This window comes from Paramormyrops kingsleyae, chromosome 1 (genome assembly GCF_048594095.1).
Source record: "Paramormyrops kingsleyae isolate MSU_618 chromosome 1, PKINGS_0.4, whole genome shotgun sequence".
NCBI classification, from domain to species: Eukaryota; Metazoa; Chordata; class Actinopteri; order Osteoglossiformes; family Mormyridae; genus Paramormyrops; species Paramormyrops kingsleyae.
The window spans coordinates 12,298,597-12,321,452 of record NC_132797.1 but is presented as its reverse complement, the minus strand read 5'-3'; the positions used below and the strand labels follow the sequence as shown (position 1 = coordinate 12,321,452).

Here is a 22,856-nt window from a genome sequence, read left to right as displayed (position 1 = left end):
GTAACCCAGCTGCAAGACCACAGATTAGAGCAGGGAGTGCCTTCTCTGTCGCCACCACAGGATTCTTCAGGTCCTGTTTACTGGTGACAGAGGCTCACTTAAACTTCAACTCTGTGAACGATTAAATACTCCACTGACACAGAAATTTAGAGTTTAAGCCTTATTACCTAAATGGTTGCCATTATGCCATGTCAAAACATGCCCTTCCTAGGATGATTTTCCTTTTCGATGGTCAGATGCTCACGGTCTGCAATTTGCGTTTAAAGCACCGATGACTGAATATTTTTTGCATTGTAAAGGTGTTGTTTGGTCTGATTTTATGGTAAATTGTGGTGGTCACCGTTTTGGAGTGTTCTGAGACCCTCTACTTGCTGACTAGCACTCCCACACAGAGTAATGAATCTTGTATGCTGGCCTCTGTGAGAGTCCGTGTACATGCAGGGGCCTTTAAAGGTTCAACTGCAGTTATACTGGGCTCTGCCATATAAGTATCTGTGAGCACGGTGTCCTTAGTGCTGACGTGGGTGCCCTCAGTGAGGTGACGCCTAACAAAAAGGCCAGTGGGTGTGTGCCAGCACCAGAAAGCATGCTGTGGCTACAGGGAACATGTTTAGTGTCCTCTTTCTGGCTGACCTGGCACTGGTCTGGTCTGGATCAGGTTTAAGGTGAGTCACAGTGATATAGCTGTGCATCGAGGTGCAGTGTAGTCTGTGCAGTGAGCCGGTGAGCCTTCCTGCACTGGCCTTTGCGAAATCATAGCATTGCTGTGACTTCATATAAGTCTGATGGGTCTGCTGATAAAATCCAGAGGTGTAGCTGGGAAATGGTGTTAACGCAGTGACACTGTTTGTGAACATGTATGTCCCTTCCAGCAGGACTGTAATTTGGTGTATGTATTGTACCGGAAGCCTGTCGCGTGTTACAAGCACCAATTGGATGCAACCTGGGGGCCCACTCTCCAACGGGGAATTTTGGGGGGGGGGCTCACTCCTACACATTCCTTCCCCAGCCACGAGTCGTTCCCACGGTACCCTACAGGGTGGCAAACCGGCCCGGGAAAAATCATTTAGTTCAACTGTGTGGTGCAGGAGGCCAGATGTTTTGCGGTGAGCGACACGCCTCAAACCCAAGCAGCTGCTCTCGTCTCCCCCTTTTTGGGACACAGCCAAGCCTATCCAGCAGCATGCTGGTGCCACTGAACTTTAGGGTGAAGTTTTGCCAAGAAAAAAAAAGGGGAAGGCAGCACATGTTTCTTTTAAATGGGGAAATTGAACCCGTCATTCTGTTTTCAGGACATGCTTATGGTTACTAGATGAGTCACCAGTTAAAAGGCAAATGTAATTTGACTCATTGCTGCAGTTAAGAACTACGTGGTCGGGGGGGGGATGACGTCCGAGCACAGTGGACTGTGACGGCGTATGAGAATATCATGTAGTCAGTACCCCTCCGCCTTTCTCCTTGGGCACCTGTGTGCCATAGTCCTTTCAGAACAGGTGGCCAAGCCAGTAATTCTGATAAGCAAGGTTTGCTTTGGACCTGTGCCACGGCCTGCTGCTGAGCTGAGACATAATGGAGTGGAGCTAAAGGAAGTCAGGGCTTCACCACAACGTCCGTTTCAGGTCTGGCAGCCTGAAGCACGACCAGTGCTCTGGCCTCCTGTCTCTGTGCAAGTCTGTGGGGTGTGGGCTTTTAGAACTGCACTAGAAGGGCCAGTTCTGTTGTAATCTTTTAGCAGCACTTTGGATCTCTGCATCATACACATGCTCTTGTGTGCGTGTCTGTGTTCTACACCATGTGGTCAGACTGCTGTGGACCAGTGTGCCTTATTTTTAACCCCCCACTTCCGGCCTTCAAAAGCTTACTTGTTGAATTGTGACTCTGCATAAAATTCCACCCAGAGCTGCCTTTATTGAAGCATAATCTAATTCATGTCTTTTGCCAACTACCCCTCCCCCACCACCCTTCATTGCCCGCCACCCCCAGTCACAGCCTGCTTTTGTATTCCACTGCCGCCTCATTTGCATGAAGCATGTGACTCCATGGAACAACTTCTTCTGGTTCTTCAGCTTGGAGAAAGGCAACAGAAGAGTCTCCTTCCATGGGCTCACTGTGGTTTTCAAGGAAGGTCCTTTTTTTTTTTTTTTTGGTGGTACTGGTCGCACCAGGGTTTCACTTAAAAGATCTATTTGTTTTAGTTGGTAAAATGAGCCCCTTCGTTAGACTGCATACCAGTAGTAATGATCCCAGTTAAGACTGCACTCATGTTTGATAGTAACTCAGATGAGTAGCAGGGTATCAGTGGATTCTCTTGGATAAGCTTGACATTTATTGAGTGTCTGAATACTCTTGATGTAATCTTATCACTCAGATCCACGGTCTCATTTTCTGAAATGTTAGGGTTGACACCACGAGTCTGAGAAGAGCAGCATTGTGCTAGTGGTTCTATTTCTTTCTAAAAAATACAACCCTGCTATCTCGCCTTTAGGCATCTTTCAGTGGTCAAAGGTAGGGTTTCTAGTGTAGCTGCTTAGTCAGAAGATTAACGTTCCATGGTTGGAATGAACTGGTATATAACTTTTTAATGATTATCAAAGTAGCACAATTTTCATGTAGGCATTGCTGATTTAGGGTAAATAACAAGACGTGACAGAAATAACCGGCAGAAGTAACACTCTTGCTTGTATAAAAGAACGAATGATTGCTGTGATTTCTTAGTAGCCTCCTGTCATGTGGGAGCTCTGTTCTCATGATGCCTTTCAAAGTAAATCTCAGCTTTGGGGTTAAAGTGATATGGTTAATAGAACAGTCTGTACACAGGGGTATGGTGAAGCAGGCTAAAACAGCATTTGTGGCACCTGAAAGGTTTTTTTTTTTTTTTTTTTTTAAACTGTTTTTAAATAGCAGTGTGAAATTTGCTTGTAAGACACTTTGCACCATACATTGACTTGTTTTAGTGGTGTGAGTGAGTTATTTTGTTTGTCTTGGGCTGCACAGGGTAGTGATCCTGTAGTTCTTTAATAACAGGTAACAAAACCTTTAACTATAAAATTTGTGTTTCCTTGCTTATGTCGTGAATTTGCTTCTGTGTTCATGCTATTGGAAGAACAGGCCTGTGAAAAATACCAAGTGCATTGCAGATCTTCACTGTATGGATGTAATGTGACCCAGAATATGGTGAAATGGGAATTTCTGGAGCTGGCAAACAGACATGCTGGGAGGCCATTTGTGTCATATATTGGCAAGAAAAGCAGGCTTTGCTGCTTGCTCTCACAACAGGTTCATGGATAACATATTGTATGACTTTAGGTTCCCTACATGTCAGTTCATTCATTGTGATCCTCCAACGGATTTTGCTCCCAAATACAACCCATTGCAGATTTGCCATCCCCCAGTTGTATCATAAATCAATTGTGGCCTCTTGTCATGCCCTATAGGTCCTGTGACCGGTTTTTGTAATGTTAAGAGGAAAACAGTTTTTAATTATTGATTGTTTATTTTGAACTTTTTTTCTTGTGGGAATAAAGAGAATTCTTGGCATTTTAAGGTAAATGGCTGCAACAAGTCCAGACGCACAGAATGAGTGCATTCAGCAACGCAGTGCTAATCACTTTTACTGGACAAGTCACACTGCTTTCCTACTTTGATGAATGTTAATAGAAAGTCCCGCTTCCTAAGGCCCTTGGTGCTTAACAGACTGGGAGTTACGGTGATTGCTTTTCCCACTTACATCAGTGTCCCACATGTCTGATCCCATTTTCTTGTGTCGAGTATCTTGTGTTAACTGAGGGAAGAAAATCAGAAACATAAATCTCTATTGACTCTAGGGGGTATGTGCGTTTTGTGTGTATTTTTATTTTGTGTATAAATGTTTGTTTACATGTTCAGTTTTGACCTTTTGCTTGGGGTTGTCTTGTAGTAGTTTGGAAAGTAAATATTGACTCATTGATTGCAGGGCGGCAGGTGAGTGGGAACTGCATATATTATTGGCAGTCATCCAAACTGATTCCAAAGTTCACCATAATCACTAAATATGCTTTCACTTAGGGGTGAATGATCGTCCCAAAAAATCATTTCGCAATCTTTATAACACGGTCGCGACCCATGATCTGAATTGCAGTCTTTGGTCCCAATTTTGAAATGTACTTTCAAGAATACTCAGACTGGAACAAGCCTAAGGATTTGGCTATTGGCACCATTTAAAATGTAATATTGCATTAAAGATACTGTTTTCAAAATGAAAATTAAAGCCCTAGTTAAATTTTATAATGAGTTTTAATCAAAGTTCTGTTGGATGCTTCCTTTTAAGGTGATTGAATGGATTTGTCATATTACCGCCAGAAGTGCCAAGTGGACTGACAAAGTTTACAGATAACTTTGCTTTGTGAAATATGACTGTACATGCCCGATTAGCACTTCGCACAGCTGCGCATACGCAGCATTACACTTGACAGCATTTTTTATGATGGTGCCTGATTTGTACCACTTTGTTTCACATTTGCATGACCCAACCTGATCCCATTAATATGTATTTTCGCTACATCTGCTTGTGAGTGATCTCCTTCAGCCCAGAATGAGATATTAAGCTAGAAATTCCGATTTTGGATTCCGATTCTGCCTGTTTAATAAATGTTCTGCATAGCAACTGTACTTGTGACTTAATGTGTGGGTCTTGTTAGGTACCCCAGTCATGGTGGGGTGACCGTATTTGTTCCTATTCTGTCATAGGAAAAAAACCTTAGCTAGCTTTGCAATTTTAATGAGTATTCCTTTTCAAGACTATCCAGTATGTGCTTAATATCCAGTTTAAAGTTTACCTCTGATGTTTCACCTCATTTTCATGGTGACCCCCCCCCCCCCCATGGTTTACTTTGTACATGGTGTACTTATGTATTGTAAATTGCAAGCTTTGTGTCGTTTTCACTCACAGTGAAGAACTTCCACGCTAACGGCATGTTAGCGTGTGGCTGTGAATGTGCACGCCGCTCTGAGGCTATTGCCTGCACCGCAGTGCATATGATGTGTTGCGCATCTGTAAAACAGACCAGTTCACTATCAGAAATACATGACACTGATCAGTGCATCTCTACTTTTGGCTTGTTTTCTTTTATCCTGGCAGCAGTATGCAGGATATTTTTAATATTACAATACTCATGTGTGATTGTAACCAATAGAAAGAGTATTCCCACTTCTTCTGCCTGGTGTAGTAGATTGAAAGAGCCAAAATGTAGTTTGGTGTTAGTAGTCAATTTTATTTACTTTGGGCATGGCCTAAACTATGAGAGAAGAGCATTTGGACGCTATGCTAGCAAAGCACAATGGAATGAGCAGGAAGTAGCCACAGCCCTTGGTTTCAGCGAGGTCCATAAGCAGTAAACCCTGGAATCTTTGTGATAGTTGCCTTTTCTCTCCTTTAGGGAAGGTCAGTCTGAAATACTATCGATGACTGTTGTATTAAGGATACAGATGTGTTGTGTTATGATTCAGACTGTTGAGATTCTGACAGAAAACTTTCAAGCGTTGGGAGAGGAGAGTCCTTGTTAAGTGCTGGGAGGTGGAAGTGGATTTTTTTGCACACTGGGAGAAAAAAAGTGGGGCAGTTTATTAAGGATGTTTTTAATAAAGTTTGTTTGTTATAGAAACATACTGTTCCATTGTTCCACCTCGTTTGTACATCTTATTTTAAGCGTTTTTGAGAAATTTGCAGTTGAATTTGAATATCTTCCAAGCGAATGCTTAAAATGCCCCACAATTTTTCTCCCACTGGCAACAGCATCACATTTTGCTGCAATAGCAGGCCCTCGTGTATCACAAGTTGTAGCATTTGCGCAAAGTAGCCCAAGCTAGCAACTCCCAGATCATCCATTGGTTTTTTCATATTACTTGCGTTCTTGCACAATTTCTTGCATTTTGTTTAGTGGGATAATCCACTAAACGCTACAAACACCCCTCAAAAATTTTGTTTTTGCAAAGATTGCAAATTGCTGTGCTGCTAGTTGTTCCAGATCGTCACCCTCTGACATTCTTGCGCTCCTCGTACTGCAAAGAGTATGCAGGTGATGTCACAGCAGGCAGAAGTGACTGCGCTCATGCTCTGAGATGCAGCGTTAGCATCTAAAATAGGAAATATCTGTCATGCAGTTGATTATACAAATTGATTTAACAAGAAACAGTAGCTATATTTTTACAGACTGCTGAAAACTAAGTAAGTATTGGAAGTGGATTCTGCAGAAGTTGGGTCTGCAGGTTCTTCCTTTTCATTTGGTTGAAAACTTCTGCCACCCTACTGATTAACTAGAGGCGGGCAGTGAGTGTCAGTTCTCTCCATCTTCTATCTGTGTAGTTATTCCATACAGGAGACACATGAAATGAGTGCAACTGACTGTCTCTCTCCAAATTTGGCACATCCATTACATAAATGTGGTTTTGTTCGTATCTTTTTTTTTATATGTGCGGTAGAGATCTACAGCAGTTTCATCAAATGCTGAAATTTGCAGAATGATGGAACTGTGCCATGTAAAACTTTTGTATGACAATATGATACTGCTACCTTGCACACACGCTTCCTCCAGTGTAACGTTTTTGCTGCTTGTCAGTGCTTCTGCATGGTTTTGCGCTTTGCCACAGTGATGAAGGTAGCTAAAGTGATGAACAAAGTCTCCCCCAACAAAACAAAACATGAGAATGGGGCTGTAACTCAGTTAGCATTCAATGCTTGTCCTCTCACTACATTGTCATATTAGGGTGTGTGGTTTGTTTTTTCCTTTTTACAGTCTAGCCATTCAAAGTAGCCACTGTCTGTCTTGTAAGCAAGTCCTTCAGATTCTTTTTGTTAAAACATTACAGCATTAACAGGCATGGTCACTTTGGGGGTGTTCTCAAGGTTTTTTTGTTGTGATTTATGCGTTCCCACATTCTTCCAATACTGCCCTGGTACTGTAAAAGTGTGTGTTTGAGCAACGATCTGACCTCATGGCATTACTCCCTGAAGCTGTTATTCATCACTTTTGTTTTCATTTGTCAGCTTTCTGTCCTTTTGCATCCCAGGGAACTGTGTGCATTTTGCCATAGTCGCATAGTGCTAACTGGAACTTTTGAACCTTGAATTAAAGACTTGTCACGCTTTAAGAATTGTATAGTTGTTTTCTGGCATGCTTGTCACGTCCTGTAGTCCAGCTGTTGTGACTAGACATCACAATACTGGAATAAAGATTTCGCTTCACTACAACTAATGTAGGAAGACTGTTCACAAAGTGCCAAGGTATGCCTAATACAAGAGGATTGTCGGAATGCTGTATGGTTCACCTAACATAGACTATGGAATGTGCCATGGCATGCCTATTACAGGAGGGGCCATACGGAACACCTCATGATACACCTATTACAGGAGGGCCATACGGAACACCACATGATACACCTATTACAGGAGGGCCATACGGAACACCACATGATACACCTATTACAGGAGGGCCATACGGAACACCACATGATACACCTATTACAGGAGGGCCATACGGGACACCACACGATACACCTATTACAGGAGGGCCATACGGGACACCCCACGATACACCTATTACAGGAGGGCCATACGGAACAGCCCACGATACACCTATTACAGGAGGGCCATACGGGACACCACATGATACACCTATTACAGGAGGGCCATACGGGACACCACATGATACACCTATTACAGGAGGGCCATACGGGACACCACATGATACACCTATTACAGAAGGGCCATACGGAACAGCCCACGATACACCTATTACAGGAGGGCCATACGGAACAGCCCACGATACACCTATTACAGGAGGGCCATACGGAACAGCCCACGATACACCTATTACAGGAGGGCCATACGGAACAGCCCACGATACACCTATTACAGGAGGGCCATACGGGACAGCCCATGATACACCTATTACAGGAGAGCCATACGGGACAGCCCATGATACGGTACACCCATTACAGGAGGGCTGTATGGAATGTGCTACGGTACATCTGCTACAGGAGGGCCTTATGGAATGCCCCATGATAGGCCTATTGCAGAGGGGCCATACTGAATGTGCCTTAATATTTGGACTGCCACAATCAGACGATGTAGCTGATGAAGTCTAAGCTTAAAATACACTAACGTCAATATTTTAAATCGACGCATCGTTTTTTACATTACAGTGGAAACGGCTTCTTGTGATCATGTCTGTCTGGGTGAAATTGATCAGTATAAGTGGATGATCATTGTAACTAATATTTTTCTTTGTGTCGGGCAGATTACCATCTAATTGACATTTTGTATATTTATTACATGCATATAAGGTAATAACATGGACTGCGTCAGTATTTACTGAATTTTATTGACTCTGAAAATACAGTACAGCTGTTTCAAACGCTTTTCAAATTACAATATTGTACAAATTAAATGACTGAACCGTGTATAATTGAAATACGCTATAATACAGTATAGCATTGTATATAAAATACAGCTTATTGTAGTTTTGCTGCTGCAGTTTGGCAGTTTATCATATGTTTTAATGAGTCTATATTGGTCATTGAGAGAAAATGACTGACTTTTTCTGTCATGTTTTCTGTGCACACAGCATTAGCCTCAGGTAGCCTAGCTAGCCAGATGCAGACAGGTTAACACAAGGCAAAGTAGGGCTATCAAAGTAAAGTAAAAAAAAAAAAAAAAAAAAAACATTTTACTTTTCTCCATATGTTGTCATGTATTAAAAAAAATGAATACTGTAAGCAGACTACTTGATTTCTATAAGCAAATTATTTAAACTGTATTTGTACAAGATTGATTCTGTCCTAAGACTTTTGATCTATGTAAGCGGTTAATCACTATTGCCATCACTATAAGTGGTTTCCAATGTATTTTAATGAAATTATCTTTTTGATTTGTAATTAATTATAACAAATGTCTTCCTTCAATATCACCAAGTAATTATGGGAGTAGTTCAAGTTATCACAAAACAAAAAGGTAGTTTGTACACTGTGAAAGGATTTAGTGGCATACCACAGCAGCACTGGCACTATGCATGAGCACCTGATAAGAAAACACAGGCACTACTCTTGACTGCCAGAAATGGCAAAACCTCCGTAAGTGTTGTTCATTCATGATTATTAAATTAGCATTAGTACTGTAACATGCACAGTGAGCACACACACACAGGCACACTATGTACTACGATTAACATTTAACACTACAGTGACTACACTTGACATTACAATACAGCACAATTGCATTATAATACATGCAACTACGGAGAACTGTATACAAGGCTGGCATCAGTTCAACCTGCCCCACTGCCTGCTTGTACTGCAGCGGACAGTATTAAGAGCTGCTAAATGCACTCATCATTAAAGCCATAAACTTGTCTGCCTTCTACCTTAGATTTTCCATTGAATAAGTTTATGAGAAAATCCTGTGCTTATTCTCTGTTGATTAATGGTAGAGGTGTGTGTTCGTGCATGTTGGGGTTGTTTAGACCAGTGTTATCATAAACAAAAACAGAAATGAAACTCACTAAATAAGAAAATAATGATTCACGATGTAAATATAATTTTCATTTTAGAAGAAAACCTGTCGGACCTTAAACTGCAAAAAGCATCGCCACACCATCAATATCTTTTTATCTTGTCTAACCACAATATATACTTAAAAAAAAAAAAAATAAAGTTATCACTGCTGATCTGTCCATTTTTTCATTGTGACTTCAGTGCTTATCGCTTTCATGGTATAACAAAACAGTCGCACATGGTGTGCTCCTCTATTTATGAGGATATGCCGAATTTATACAGATTACTAACTTTATAGTGTCACAATACACATCTCATTAATATTTTAAGCTTACTACTATTCTGCTTATCGAATTGTTGAAGTAACGTTGGTGTACTTCAGAAAAGCCGGAATCTTTTAACTAAAGCCCTGTATCGACATACAGTTTGTTGTCAAAATAAAATTAACTTGAATGGAGGAAGATTAATGATTTAGATTAACCGACCAATCGGTAAAATAGTTAATAAATCAATAGAAAAATCATTGTTATTAGCAGCTTTACATAATATACCTGATACAGGAAGCTGTACCCTATATCTGTATGCATGGTTGCATGTATCTTTTGGACAATGCCCAGTCCTCAAGCTTCCACCCAGAATGAGAAATGAATGCAACTCGATTATGCTGGGAGTGTGAAAGTTAGGATGAATGTCAGGGGTATGGAAAATGGAGGGGATGGTTTGATCAAACAAATGAGCATTAGCTTTTTAAGAAAGAGGTAAACGGGCCCCCTAAAAACTCAAAGAAACACGAAAGAAGGAAGAATAACAAGTTAATTGATCAAACTGAAGTTTTATTTCATTACTACTGTTACCTGTTATGTGATTGGCTAGTGATCTGTTCCCATGAAAATGCCAAACCTGTACTGTACCTGCTATTACTGTATCTACCATTGGCTCATGGTACTCTTGTTCAGTATAGAGCCATGTTTAGCTGTGTTGGGATCTGTAACATTTGCAACCTGAGTGGTAGCTTGGCTCAGGAGGTATTTGCAGTAATGGATACATCTTATTCCTCTTAATGCCATGAAGAGTCCATGGAATTCCCTCATTAACAAAGTGGAATTAAATGTTTGTTTTTGTCATGGGTTTAATGACAATGTTGGTGCTCTGGGCTTGTACAACCGGGTGGATAGCCTGGGGCAGACCCTGGAGAGATATCTCTCAGCTGGCCTGGGAGCTCCTCGGTATTCCCTGGGAGAAGCTGGAGGAGGTGACTGGGGAGAGGGAGTTCTAGGCATCTCTGCCCAGATAAATGGCGATGGATGGATGGATGGGGTATCAGTTTTACTGTAGTTTAGGGAACTTACTGGAACATAGTTCCAGTAATTTCACCACCTTCTATCACAAACTATAAAATGTAATTAATGCCAAAGCAACTTTCTGAAATTTGTTTGTTTTTTTTAAAACACTGTATCCATTTTAAGAAATTAAGCCTAAATGTCTTTTTTGTAAAGTCACTATCATATTTAAAGCTGAGGTTCTGACTTCTCTCTCTAGCTGTGGATAACCTCTGCTCACATGCAAAATAAGTGATGTGACTCAAATCTATTTGAAGCCTTCTTTTGTCAATAAAACCTTTAATTTCCTTGAATTTACCTTTATCCTGATCTGGCCTTGCTCCTCTTTTCACAGAGGGCAGCGAGGGTCAGGGCCGGATTCTCCAGCGCTTTCCTGAAAAAGACTGGGAGGACAACCCTTTTCCCCAGGGCATTGAGCTGGTGGGTCGCGTCTCCAACCCCTGTCGCATTACAGGAGCAGTGACATGCAGCTGGCAGATGCAAACCATGTATGAGTCACACTAGTGCACACAAACCCCCTCTAAGCCCTGTGCCCTGATAAATGCGATACAGTTTTATGGATGACTTCTAATTGGTTTCAGATGTTATCTGATATTCACTCTGCCATTTGCTCAGTTTCCTGCCACATTATATTGTGAGCCTCCCATTGACCAATAGATTTGTCACCTCTCTGTTGTCCTGCTTTGAACAGTTGTGTGACTTTTTTAAAGATGATGGGGAGTGACTTACAGGCCATGATTCTGAATAAAGATTCATTGGATATTTTTAGCAAGTCCAGTTTATAACTCTACTCATCAGACGAATACAATAGAGTTGTGTAACCCATTGAAATGCTGTTGGTTTGTGAATGTAAGATTTCATACAATAATGCACTTGTCTGTAAGCTGTTACCAACAGGAATTTAAGAGCAGAGTGTTAGTTTTTGGTATGGTATCCTTAGACTTGTTTGCACGGCTGTATATTTTGCTCAACATGCTATCCTATAATCCCCTTTCCTGTAGTCCTGGAGCTTTACAGATTAGATAATCTCTTTCACTTCCTTGAAATAAACTCCTTGTTAGTGCATTAGTGTAACTCTTAGTCTTTTCAGCAACAATTGGTGTGTCTAGTAATGTAACCTTTAGGAAAGGTCCTAGTGTCAGATGAACTGCTATTTGGAGAAATAACCCAGAGCACTCTCTCTCATTCTTTCAGTTTTGCCAGCCCAGTGGTTGGCAGTTGGTCCCTAAAAGGCTTCCGCCGTCGTTTTTTGTAGCGGCTCTGACCGACATTAACTCCGAACGCCATTACTGTGCCTGTTTCACCTTTTGGGAGGAGGTCGATGACCCGCAGGTAGGTTCACTGGGCCTTTACTTTGAGTGGTCCAGTTATATACCTAGGCCCAGGTGTGTCATTAAAGTACCCCTTTCATCTCTCCTTGTCCACCCCACCCCAACCACAGAAGAGCCTGTCTAGTGAGGCTGATGAGGATGAGGACGTGGACCCTGGACTCATCCAGTCCACTCAGCTCTTTGCACCCAAGAGCTTGGTGCTAGTGTCTCGACTGGACCACACCGAGGCTTTCAGGGTACAGACGCTATTCTCGCACCGGCCACTGGTTGGGCGTGTCTCCCCATCGCCCTCAGTGCTCCCCCCCTCCCTTGTGAAGTGGTCTTCACTCTAACCTCATTAAACCTGATGGGTCCTTGACTAGCTTGATATCCACAGAAAAGCTCCATGGTGTTTTGGGTATGATAGTTTAAAGTCATCCATGCCGGGTTTGCCTCCCTCCACAGAACTGCCTGGGCCTGATCTATACCGTGCATGTGGATGGTCTCAGCTTCCCTCTGGAGACCCTGATTGGAAACCTCCTCACCTGCATCATCCCCGTAGCAGGGGGCTCCCAGGTGAGAGCGTTGCCGCATGGCCTTCACCAGGCACCTTTTCTTGCTCTTTGTCGGGTTTAATTTCCGCTTGCAGGCGTGCAGCCATGTTCACTCATTTCATCCAGGGTCCTCCCTCATGCCCCCCCCCCCATCTCACCCATGCTTGAATGCTGCAGACATGTCTAATGGTGTTTATGATGGGACTCGTGCCAGGCTCAGTTCACGGGGTTAAACGCATTCTGTAACACCATCACACTTGAACTCGTTTCCCTGGGTTTTACCAGAGATCATTGATGGAGGGGGGGATTCCATTTGCTCATACCATTTACTGGAAATGTCATTTAGAAACTTAGTAGTACAACAGCAATTTATCCTTTTGAAAGTAAAATTAAGAAACCTAACCTGTGTGTGAAGCTGAACAGTTTTTGTTTCACTCAGACAATAATTTTATGTTTTCTTTTAAAACTGTCATTGTTCAGTCTCTCTGACCCTGACAGACTATATTGCCTGTATGGACAAAAGTATTGGGACACTTGGCCATTACACCTACAGGAACTTTTATGACATCCCATTCAAATCCATGGGCATTAATATGGAGTTGCTCTCCCCCCTCCTTGCAGCTACATCAGCTGCCACTCTTCTGGGAAGGCTTTCTGCAAGATTTTGGTGCGTGTCTGTGGGAATTTTTGCCCATTCATCAAGTAGACCATTTGTGAGGTTGGGTACTGATGTTGGAAGTGAAGGCCTGGCTCACAATCTCCATTCTAGTTCATCCCAGTGATGTTCAGTGGGGTCAGGGCTCTATGTGGGCCAGTCAAGTTCTTCCACACCAAGCTCTGTTAACAATCTCTTAATGGACCTTGCTTTATGCACTGGAGCTCAGTCATTCGGGAACAGAAAAGGGCCTTCCCAAAACTGTTCCCACAAACTGGGAAGCATTGAATTGTTCAAAATATCTTGGTATGCTGAAGTTCCCTTCACTGGAACTAAGGGGCCAAGCCCAACCCCTGAAAAACAACCCCGTACCCCCACCAAACTTTACAGTTGGGACAATGCAGGCAGGCAGGGAACGTTCTTCTGGCATCTGCCAAACCCAGACTCGTCCATCAGACATCCAGACAAAGAAGTGTGATTTGTCACTCCTCAGAACACGTTTCCGCTGCTCCAGAATCCAGTGGCGGTGTAATTTACACCACTCCATCTGACGCTTGGCATTGTGTTTGGTGATGTGAGGCTCGACCTTGGAAGCCCATTCCATGAAGCTTCTGCCGCACAGTTTTTGTGCTGGGATTAATGCCATAGCAAGTTTGGAACTTGCAGTTTAGTCAGCAGAGCATTTATTTACTATGCGCCTCAGCATTTTGCGAACCCTCTCTGTTACTTTACGTCAGGTCCTGGAGAGCTACCGTCCAGTAGGTTTTCTATTATACCCGGCTTCTGATGAGCCACACCTGTTCTCAGGTAAATACCAGGGCCAGGTGTGGCTCATCAGAAGCCAAGTAGGATAGAAAACCTACTGGATAGTAGCTCTCCAGGACCGGAGTTGGAGACCCCTGCTTTACGTGGTCTGCCACTTCACTTCAACGCTTCTGTTTTGTGATAATACCAATAATAAAGTTGGCCATGGAATATCTAGCAGGGAAGAAATTTCAGGCACTGACTTATTGCAAAGGTGGCATCCTGTGACAGTACCACGCTTGCATTCATTGAGCTCTTCAGAATGACCCATTCTTTCGCAAATGTTTGTAAACCTGGCTGCATGGCTACGTTTTTGATTTTATACACTTGTGGCAATGGGTCTGAATGAAACACCTGAATTCAGTGAATAAGAGGTGTGTCCCAATACTTTTGTTCATATAGTGTATGTGTTTACCAGAAAAAGAAACATTCATGTCGATTAAGAATTCATGCCCGGTTGATTACTTTTCATTGTCGCTAAGCTGCTCGTAAGTGAACCTCTCACCTTCTGCTTTCTGTTCCTTGCCTGACATTCCCTTTTGCAAACACATCAGGGTAGATTTTACACCCTGGGTTTCAACCCATTTCTTCATATATCTTAGGAGGGTATCCCTCTCATGCATCTGTACTTAACTGGGTTTTTTTTTTTTTTTTTTTGCAAAGCACTGTTTTTGGTCAAGCCTTTCCCCATTGCACTCGGTACTATTTGCCAGATATATGTGTTGCCAGCTGTTGATGCCCTTCAAGGATCTGTGGTTGAAACCTCCCAGAGTACCAGACTGTGGTGGGTTAGATCTACGCTCCGGGACTCCATGCTCATTGGCTTTCATTCATTATGGGGTCTTAGCTAAAGGGGGCTGTAGAGGGCAACTTGGTGCTAGGATGACGAGTCTTCAGTTTATATGCATATGCATATCTGCTCCTGTGTGTTGCAGATGTGCGACCCCCCACTTTGTAGTTTTAACTTGGTCCCTCAGAATCTTGCCTGTGACTGGCTTCTGGGCTGCTTTCAGGTAACTATTTTTCAGCAGCTTCTCCCAATCAATCCATTATGATTTTTATCTAGAGCTAGACTTTCTTTCATTTGTTTGATTTCATTTAAAGCATCTTAAGTCATGGCAACTCATAGCACTCAATTGTCTCTGCTTGGCTTTGTCAGATCTGTGGCTTCCCTGGAGCTTGAGTCATCTGCAGTGCGTTAAACAAAATGGCTATTTTTGATTTTATATGCTTTTGGGTTTTTTTTTTTTTTTTTGGTCATCTGTTTGTATAGGATGTAGTTTCTTTTTCAACCTGATTAAGCTGCATTGACACAGGGCTGTATGCTACAGGATCCTGTCCACATCAGATGACGGAATTAGTGTCGGCTGCCCATCTCCGGGAGCCCATGTGGGCAGATGGCCCCTACGGGCTCACAGGGGGGCTATAGGCCTTGGGGTCCAGAGCAGATGGTTGCTTTGCTGAGTGGGGGTGGGGGTGGGGGTGGGTGACAGTCTCCTTAACGGTTACATCCACCTTTAGTGTGAACTGTGGTCCTATGACTGTCGTTCATGTCTAGGGCGACTTCATTAGCTGGCTTTGGGGTACAGATCGCTTCTCATGCTCGAATTTTGATTTAACCTAACCCTTTGTTAACATACAGAATGTTTTCTGTTTTCAATACTTCCTCAGCATTTAGGTCTCAAGTGTCTTAAATAATCATTCAGATAAACACGGCGAGTGTGGTGGGTCTCCATGGAAATGTGTCACTTACGCACACACGCGGGGAAGGTTCGTGTCAGGAGAGCGGTCTCTGTAGGAATGCAGGCCGTCCTGTAAAACCTGTTCTCATGTTCGTTCGTGTTGAGGCCAGTGAAAAATTACCGGCAGCTTCCATGGTAGTGAAACCCTCCCGTTTCCACACCCAGCCAGTACGTGTTTGTTTACAGTCACTGTCTCCCTTAATGCATGTACTTTTTTTTTGCCTCGATAATAGTATAGAAAAATGCAGCCTTATACCTTAAGTGTGAACTATTGCATTAATAGTCTGTCTGGAGATAATTTGTCTGATTTAATTTCAGACAGATGTTGGCCAAGAGGTTCATTTAGACCTGAATTCAGGGAGCCGAACCTGGCATTGAGGGGAACAGGGTAGAGAGTCTGTTTTAATCGACATTTTCTTCAATTTCTCCCTACTCCCCATGCGCAAGTGTTTAGCATCTGTGTCGTGATATGCGTAGTAATACTTCATAATTGTATAGAGGATCTTTCAAATACTTTATTCGCATTGATTAAAATATGTGTATATAGTAAACGAGAAGGATAAGTCTCGTTGTATGTTGTGCATGTTTGTTTCCTACGAGCGTAGAATTGCTAAGTGTGGTTGTCAGACTTCATATAATTATAAATCATTTTACTGGAAATTAGTGGCAAGGCTAACACAGAGCCAGTAAGCAGGAGCTTGATGATTGTGTAATGACTCTCCATTTATGCACTCAGCTGGAAGGCTCTGAAAGCCTCCATTAAGCAGCAGTGTTTCAGGCAGGTCGTCGAGGTCCACAGCATCGATCCCTATGAGGCAACGCTAGTACTGTTCCTCTGGTTTGCCCTTGTGAAGATGAGAACCTGTTTTGTAGTTGATTGCAGTGGTATGTTTGGGCCTGCCTCTAATGCTTTTCCATCTCCTGTGGTGTCTCCATTGCTTGACTAGCCTGGCCCAGACGAGGAGGAAAAGACCGTGGTATGGCCTGCCTTTTTATTTGCCCATTTCTAGTCTTCACCACTGGCTTTGGGTGGTGTGCCTCTGCTCTCCCCCTTCCCCAGGAGTTTTCTCCTCATATCAAATGATGAGCCCTTGACAGGAACTCCGTCCAATCATTTTGGGTATGATTAGACCAATCTTTGGCCTCGTTTATTCACCGGACCAAAAACATGCAGTGGTCCTCTTCGGGAACTGAAAGTGGATCTCAGTTGACAGTACTGAAAGATCACTTTCACGAAAGGAAATGAAAGTAACAGGCAGAGGAACCGGTATGGACTCCACATGGAGCTGATGCTGGGGTGCGTTATTTCAGCCTGGTCAGAGTATTGGTCTAATCAAGGCCTTCAATGCACCATCTTGTCCCGCCGCTTAGTATTCATCTTGTGATTTAAAAAAATCTAATATATATATATATATTTTGTTTTTTTTTTCTTTTCTGCTCCAGGTTCTTATAAAGCAGGGGTTGGGTGACTGCAGTCCTTAAGGGTTTTACAGTGTCAGTCACTTGGTAATTTAATGATACCTGAAACACCGGGCATGTGACTTGAAGACCATTACGGTTGGCGGGTAATAGTGAAGCTATTGAGGCCCACTGGGACTGAGGTTGCTCACCCCCTGTTCTTCCATACTGTCATGCAACCTTCTTTCATTTATTTGATTTGCCTGAGGGTTGAGCTTCTATTACACCATACAGCCACGCTGCATGTCTCTCCACGGCTTGGGTGCTATTTGGCTCGTCGTCCTGCCATGGCTGGGCGACTGAGGCGCATTCCTGCTCACTAAATGCTCTTTCCACAAACATGCACCATAGTCACAATAGCAGACTGTGTTCTGCTTTTCCAAAGAGACGGTGTGACCAAAAAAAAATCATCTGAATTGAAAAGTATTTGATCTCTTGGAGCACAAGTGGAAAATGGTCATGCTGTGAACTGAAGGAATCAATGGTAAATAATACCAAAAAGCTAATTCTTCACCCAGTTGATTCTGAAGAATGGTCACTGGCTGGGATTATTAATCGCTAAGTACTAAATATCACCAGTGATTCCCCTCTACTGTGCTCTTCCTGTGCTGGGCTTAAAAGGTATGGCTTTTAATAACCAACTAACCCTCTGAAGGAAAGTCTGCGGGTGGCAGGCTCCATTGCACTCATGAGGTGGTTAGTGGCCTGTGTCATAGCAGTGTGATCAGTTCTTCTTCAGCATGATGACTTGCTTGCTTCTCCTTGTGTAGAGAACCATCACATTAGGCGCTGGTGATCGTCAGGTGATCCAGACTCCCATCACTGACTCTCTGCCTGTCAGCGGCTGCAGTGTCGCCCTGCTCTTCAGACAGCTGGGTAAGAACCATCAGCATCTCACCATTCAACTTCAGGAAAGGTGTTTGGTGATATGACATGTTGATGGTTTGGATGGTTGTTTTTCATAAGGTTTTGGAAACACTCTGAAAACCAGCTGTACTTGCCATCAAAAGCCATTGTAGATCCATAAATGAGTGGAGATAGATGCATCATACTAGATTGGTTTGCAGATCTGTGCGATTGGTGATGGTGGGTTCATCTTTAAGCCCCTCTTCTTCCAGGTATCGTCAACGTCCTCTGCCTGTTCTGTGCCACCCTTACGGAACACAAGATCCTTTTCCTGTCAAGTAGCTACAATCGGCTCACAGATGCCTGCCGAGCTCTTCTGGCTATCATGTTCCCGCTGAAATACAGGTGTGTGGGGGCCCTGGGTAGCCGTCAGATCTGCAGCTCAGTCCTCTTCTCTAGTATCGTTTCGGAATGAGAGTCTTGGGTTTTCAGTTTGTTTAAGGCTCCCTTTGGAATGTTGCATGTTTTATGGAATAAAAAGAAGGCTAATGTAGATACATGTTTACAAAATACAACAATTGGAGGCTCCCGATTGCTAAGGATGACTGCTACGTGTTACCATTCTCTGTGCTGATTGGCTCTTATTGTTGTTTTGAAGTCCCTTCAACTGCCGTTGATTTAAATTAAATTCTAATGTAAGCTTGAGAGCCTTTGAGAAGTTCGAGGCTGGCGCATGGCACTCAGTGTGTGCACTCCTTCCTCTCTTCCCCTAGCTTCACGTACGTCCCCATACTGCCAGGGAAGCTGTTGGAGGTTCTCAGCACTCCCACACCCTTTATTATCGGGGTCAACTCCACCTTCCGCTCTGAGACACAGGAGCTGGTCAGTGTTTCACTTCCACACCCCGCAATGCTCATACTGTAAAATCCATTGGTGCATCACATCGATAAATTGAACAGTGCACAACAAGCCTTTTAATATTTAAATTTGGGTGACAAGTGAATATTGCTCAGGTTTGCTTTTGGCTCTGATTTCTGCACACGTTCAGCTGATGCCCCAGTACAATCCACCTTTGCTATTTCGTGTCAAAATCATAGCTTTGTAACTTTAATGCTTCTTAAAGAATGTGAAACTTTTATTGATGGAATAATTTTGCCAGATGAAATGACATGTTTTTTTTAATCAAAGCTAGTGTTTTCAAGCTGGAGCCAGTTCATTCCTTCAGGACCTTGATGCATGCAATGCTTGTCAAATGTTATTTTATATTCCAACCACAAACTCGTCCCATTCTAGTCAATGGCCGATATACAGATTTATTTTCTTTTCTATTGCCCCTGTTTTTATTAACTTAAACCCTTGTGGTGTCTATGGGGGTCCCTGTCATTTGGCCAGCTCACCTGCAGTGTGTCTCAGTGTCTGGCTGTCAGCTGATGGGGTTTTGGAGTTTTCTGGGAAATGCTGAAATTAACAGTGATGGAGGTGAAGTTTGGCTGCCTAGTGAAAGTGTTGTATCCCTTAGCTCGACGTGATCATCGCTGACCTCGATGGGGGCACGGTGACGATCCCAGAGTGTGTCCACATCTCCCTGCTTCCTGAGCCCCTGCTGCAGCAGACGCAGTTGGCCCTCTCCATGGTAACTGCCGTGCCACAACCATTATACCCTATCATATGGTACAGGACGAGTTTCCGTTTCTTTATTATTTTTTCCATGGGAGTTATATGTGAGGAAACTGGTATATTCTCAGCGGTATCCGATCACCATCACTGCCTGGTTTGCAACTGCAGAGAGAGGTTCTGTGTTTATTATTTAAAGTGATTGGGAAACTCTTTAACACCTAAAGAGAAAGTCATCCTCGCTATTTTTATTTTTTATTTTTTGTAATATTTGGAGAACAATAATGAATACTTCTGCAGCCTGTCTATATAGCGTGCAGTAACAGTTAGAGCAAGGGTCCTATCAGTGTAATCGAGGGTCATGTGCCTGGATTGGAAACAGAAGTTAAATTAATTATCCTTTCATGTCCACTGCAGAACGCGGTGTTTATGTGAAATTAAAAAAGGAAAAAAAATATATGTACAATTTCTAAAGTGTTATGCGGGCCACTCATTGGCTCTCTGCTGGCTACAAGCACCTCATTGTTGGCGCTTTAAGAACATAAGAAATTTACAAATGAGAGGAGGCCATTCGGCCCATTAAGCTCGTTTGGGGAGAACTTAACTAATAGCTCAGAGTTGTTAAAATCTTAACTAGCTCTGATTTAAAGGAATCCAGGGTTTTAGCTTGTACTATACTAGCAGGAAGACTATTCCATACTCTAACTACAATGCTCTAACTACAGTGCTTCCTCAAATTCGTTTTAAAATGACCACTGCTTGGCACAATTCCGTATCACGATTACATTTATGCTCAAAGCACTTTAGTACCTATATTTACCTGAATTTGGATGATGGTTAGCGCTCAAATAGGCTGCCATTTTGATGTCTCTCGTTAAGAAGAGCTGCTCCTCCCTTTAGTGCTGCGATACTGTTGGTAGGTCACTTCACAGCAGTATCGTGAGGGTGTGAGTGAATTGACTTCTAAGTGTGGACCCCTAGTGACGGATTCAGGAGCCGCTTCCGATTCTCGTGGCTATTCCGTCTGTCCTGTGCTCTCAAGCGGCATGTCTGTGCCATACCTGAGCTCTTGGCTCTCATAGCATCCCCCATCCATGGGTCAGCCCGTTCAGTGGCAAGGAGAACGGTTCCACTTCACAGCCAGTATCCTGGGTCAGTCCGAGAAGGACCCCACCGGAAACCCAGTGCATTCTGCCAGCCACATCACCTGCCCCGAAAAGGCCTGAGTCCCGTCTCACGAGCTCTCCGAGCCCCAGCTTCTCCTCTATTCTTGCTTTATCCTGGGCTACAGACCCAGACATGAGGTTCACCAAACGCAAGTCTTTGGGAAATTGTCAGGTTCCAGGACTTTAGTTGTAGATGCAATACCAATAATAGCTCTTTCATAAGACATGAGTTTGGTCATGAATCCATTTCCTATCGGCTTGGGTGGCCTTGCTGTGTTTCGGTGCTGTATACGCCAAACCACCTTCTCAGCAGAAAACAGTCCCGTCTGGATCTGCATTCCGCTCACGTGGTCGGCCAGCGTTTCTTGTGAAGCCAGGTGTCCGCATGACTTTCAGGTGTTTCTGCTGCGTTTTAGGTGCTGGACCCCGAGCTGGATGTGGCTGATCATGCTTTCCCACCCTCCTCCTTGCAGCCCTCCTCACTGAAGATCCAGGTAGTCTTCTCCATCACCCCCCCGACCCCCCCCCCCCCCCCCAGCAAAACCAAGACTGCATGTTTCCCTCCTGGTTTTCATCACTGTTCTGCTTTGTATAAAAAATACAGAGATATAAATATCTGCTGCATTTTGACATCTGAAGGTTCAGTTTTGAACTGACTGTGTGTAATACTTCTCCTCCCAATCAAACTACTTCCTGGTCTTTATCTTGCAGCTGCCATGTAGTAAATTGATTGAGGGCCTGGAGGGAGCTGTAAAGTTGGCTCCGGCACGCATGGTACTTCAGCTGCTCCCTCCATGACCTTTTCTTTTCTCGCGGACCCACATCACAGGACAAGGAGATCCGCGCAGTGTTCCTGTGGCTGTTCGCTCAGCTGCTCCAGGGCTACCGCTGGTGTCTGCATATCATCCGCATCAACCCCGAGCCCGTCATCCGCTTCCACAAGGTACCGTCTTAGCTGCCGGCAGCTAAGCTAGCACATGGGCTCGTGCCAGCGTCAGTTTCATATGTTCTGAGACGTCCTTGTGATGGGAAGACCATCGGCACCCCAGAGCCCCTATTTGCAGTCTATCCGCTAAGCCATGACCGTTTAGGTGACATTGACATATACCTTGCCCAGTGAGTATTTAGTTCCCGCATTTTTAATTAGCTTTTTCCCCCTTCCCTGGAGTGACAAACAGATTTGACGAAGGTTGAGTGTCTGTCATGGCTGCCTTTCCCTCAGACGGGAAGCACGGCCCTGATTACCTCCATCTTTCTTTCAGGCTGCTTTCCTAGGCCAGCGGTCGCTGACAGAAGACGACTTCCTCATGAAGGTGCTGGACGGCATGGCCTTCGCGGGCTTCGTGTCGGAGAGAGGGCCTCCATACCGGACCACGGACCTGTTCGATGAGGTGTGGGCGCAGACGGAGGTTTCCAGGATGTCTCTTTATGCTTGGAACCATATGTTGATGAACGCACCGTAAAAATTCTTCCGGGAAGCATGCGGCTATTTGAAGATGAGCTTGCTTTGCTAAAGCATGAGTTAAAGCATCCTGACCCTAGCTTGTTGCCCCCCGCCAGCTTGTCGCCAGTGGAGTGGAACGCATCTGTCTAGAGGAAGCTAATCTGCACAAAGTCACGAGCCACATCAAGGAACTGGGCGAGCAGCTCTACAAAAACGTACGTGCCGACCTGGCTGGACCTCCGCGCCTCACAACTGCTCTTTCAACAGTCACATGCATAGTTCTGCCTGATAATAACACGTGAAGTCAGCTGTTTTATCATTGTTACCCATCATTCACATAGTCAAGTACGTCTGGGGCTCCATTTCACTCTTTGCGTTGGACGATTATCCCTAAGGCA

General features: G+C 43.7%; 1 protein-coding gene across 10 annotated transcripts in view; it reads left to right on the top strand.

Moving 5' to 3' along the window:
- Positions 1-22,856, top strand: part of LOC111846505 (myotubularin-related protein 5-like) — a 52,702-nt gene that overhangs the window by 9,525 nt on the left and 20,321 nt on the right. For 6 of the 10 annotated variants that reach the window (XM_023816730.2, XM_023816727.2, XM_023816723.2 and 3 more), the window contains exons 2-15: positions 11,200-11,285; positions 12,060-12,197; positions 12,307-12,432; positions 12,641-12,751; positions 15,124-15,201; positions 16,878-16,907; positions 18,159-18,264; positions 18,507-18,639; positions 19,008-19,116; positions 19,754-19,867; positions 21,431-21,508; positions 21,844-21,957; positions 22,277-22,405; positions 22,575-22,673. In XM_023816730.2, coding sequence (XP_023672498.1) covers positions 11,200-11,285; positions 12,060-12,197; positions 12,307-12,432; positions 12,641-12,751; positions 15,124-15,201; positions 16,878-16,907; positions 18,159-18,264; positions 18,507-18,639; positions 19,008-19,116; positions 19,754-19,867; positions 21,431-21,508; positions 21,844-21,957; positions 22,277-22,405; positions 22,575-22,673 — 1,451 coding nt within the window. The remainder of the gene's footprint in view (positions 1-11,199; positions 11,286-12,059; positions 12,198-12,306; positions 12,433-12,640; positions 12,752-15,123; positions 15,202-16,877; positions 16,908-18,158; positions 18,265-18,506; positions 18,640-19,007; positions 19,117-19,753; positions 19,868-21,430; positions 21,509-21,843; positions 21,958-22,276; positions 22,406-22,574; positions 22,674-22,856) is intronic. The other 4 variants (XM_023816733.2, XM_023816732.2, XM_023816729.2 and 1 more) reach the window with 3 other exon arrangements.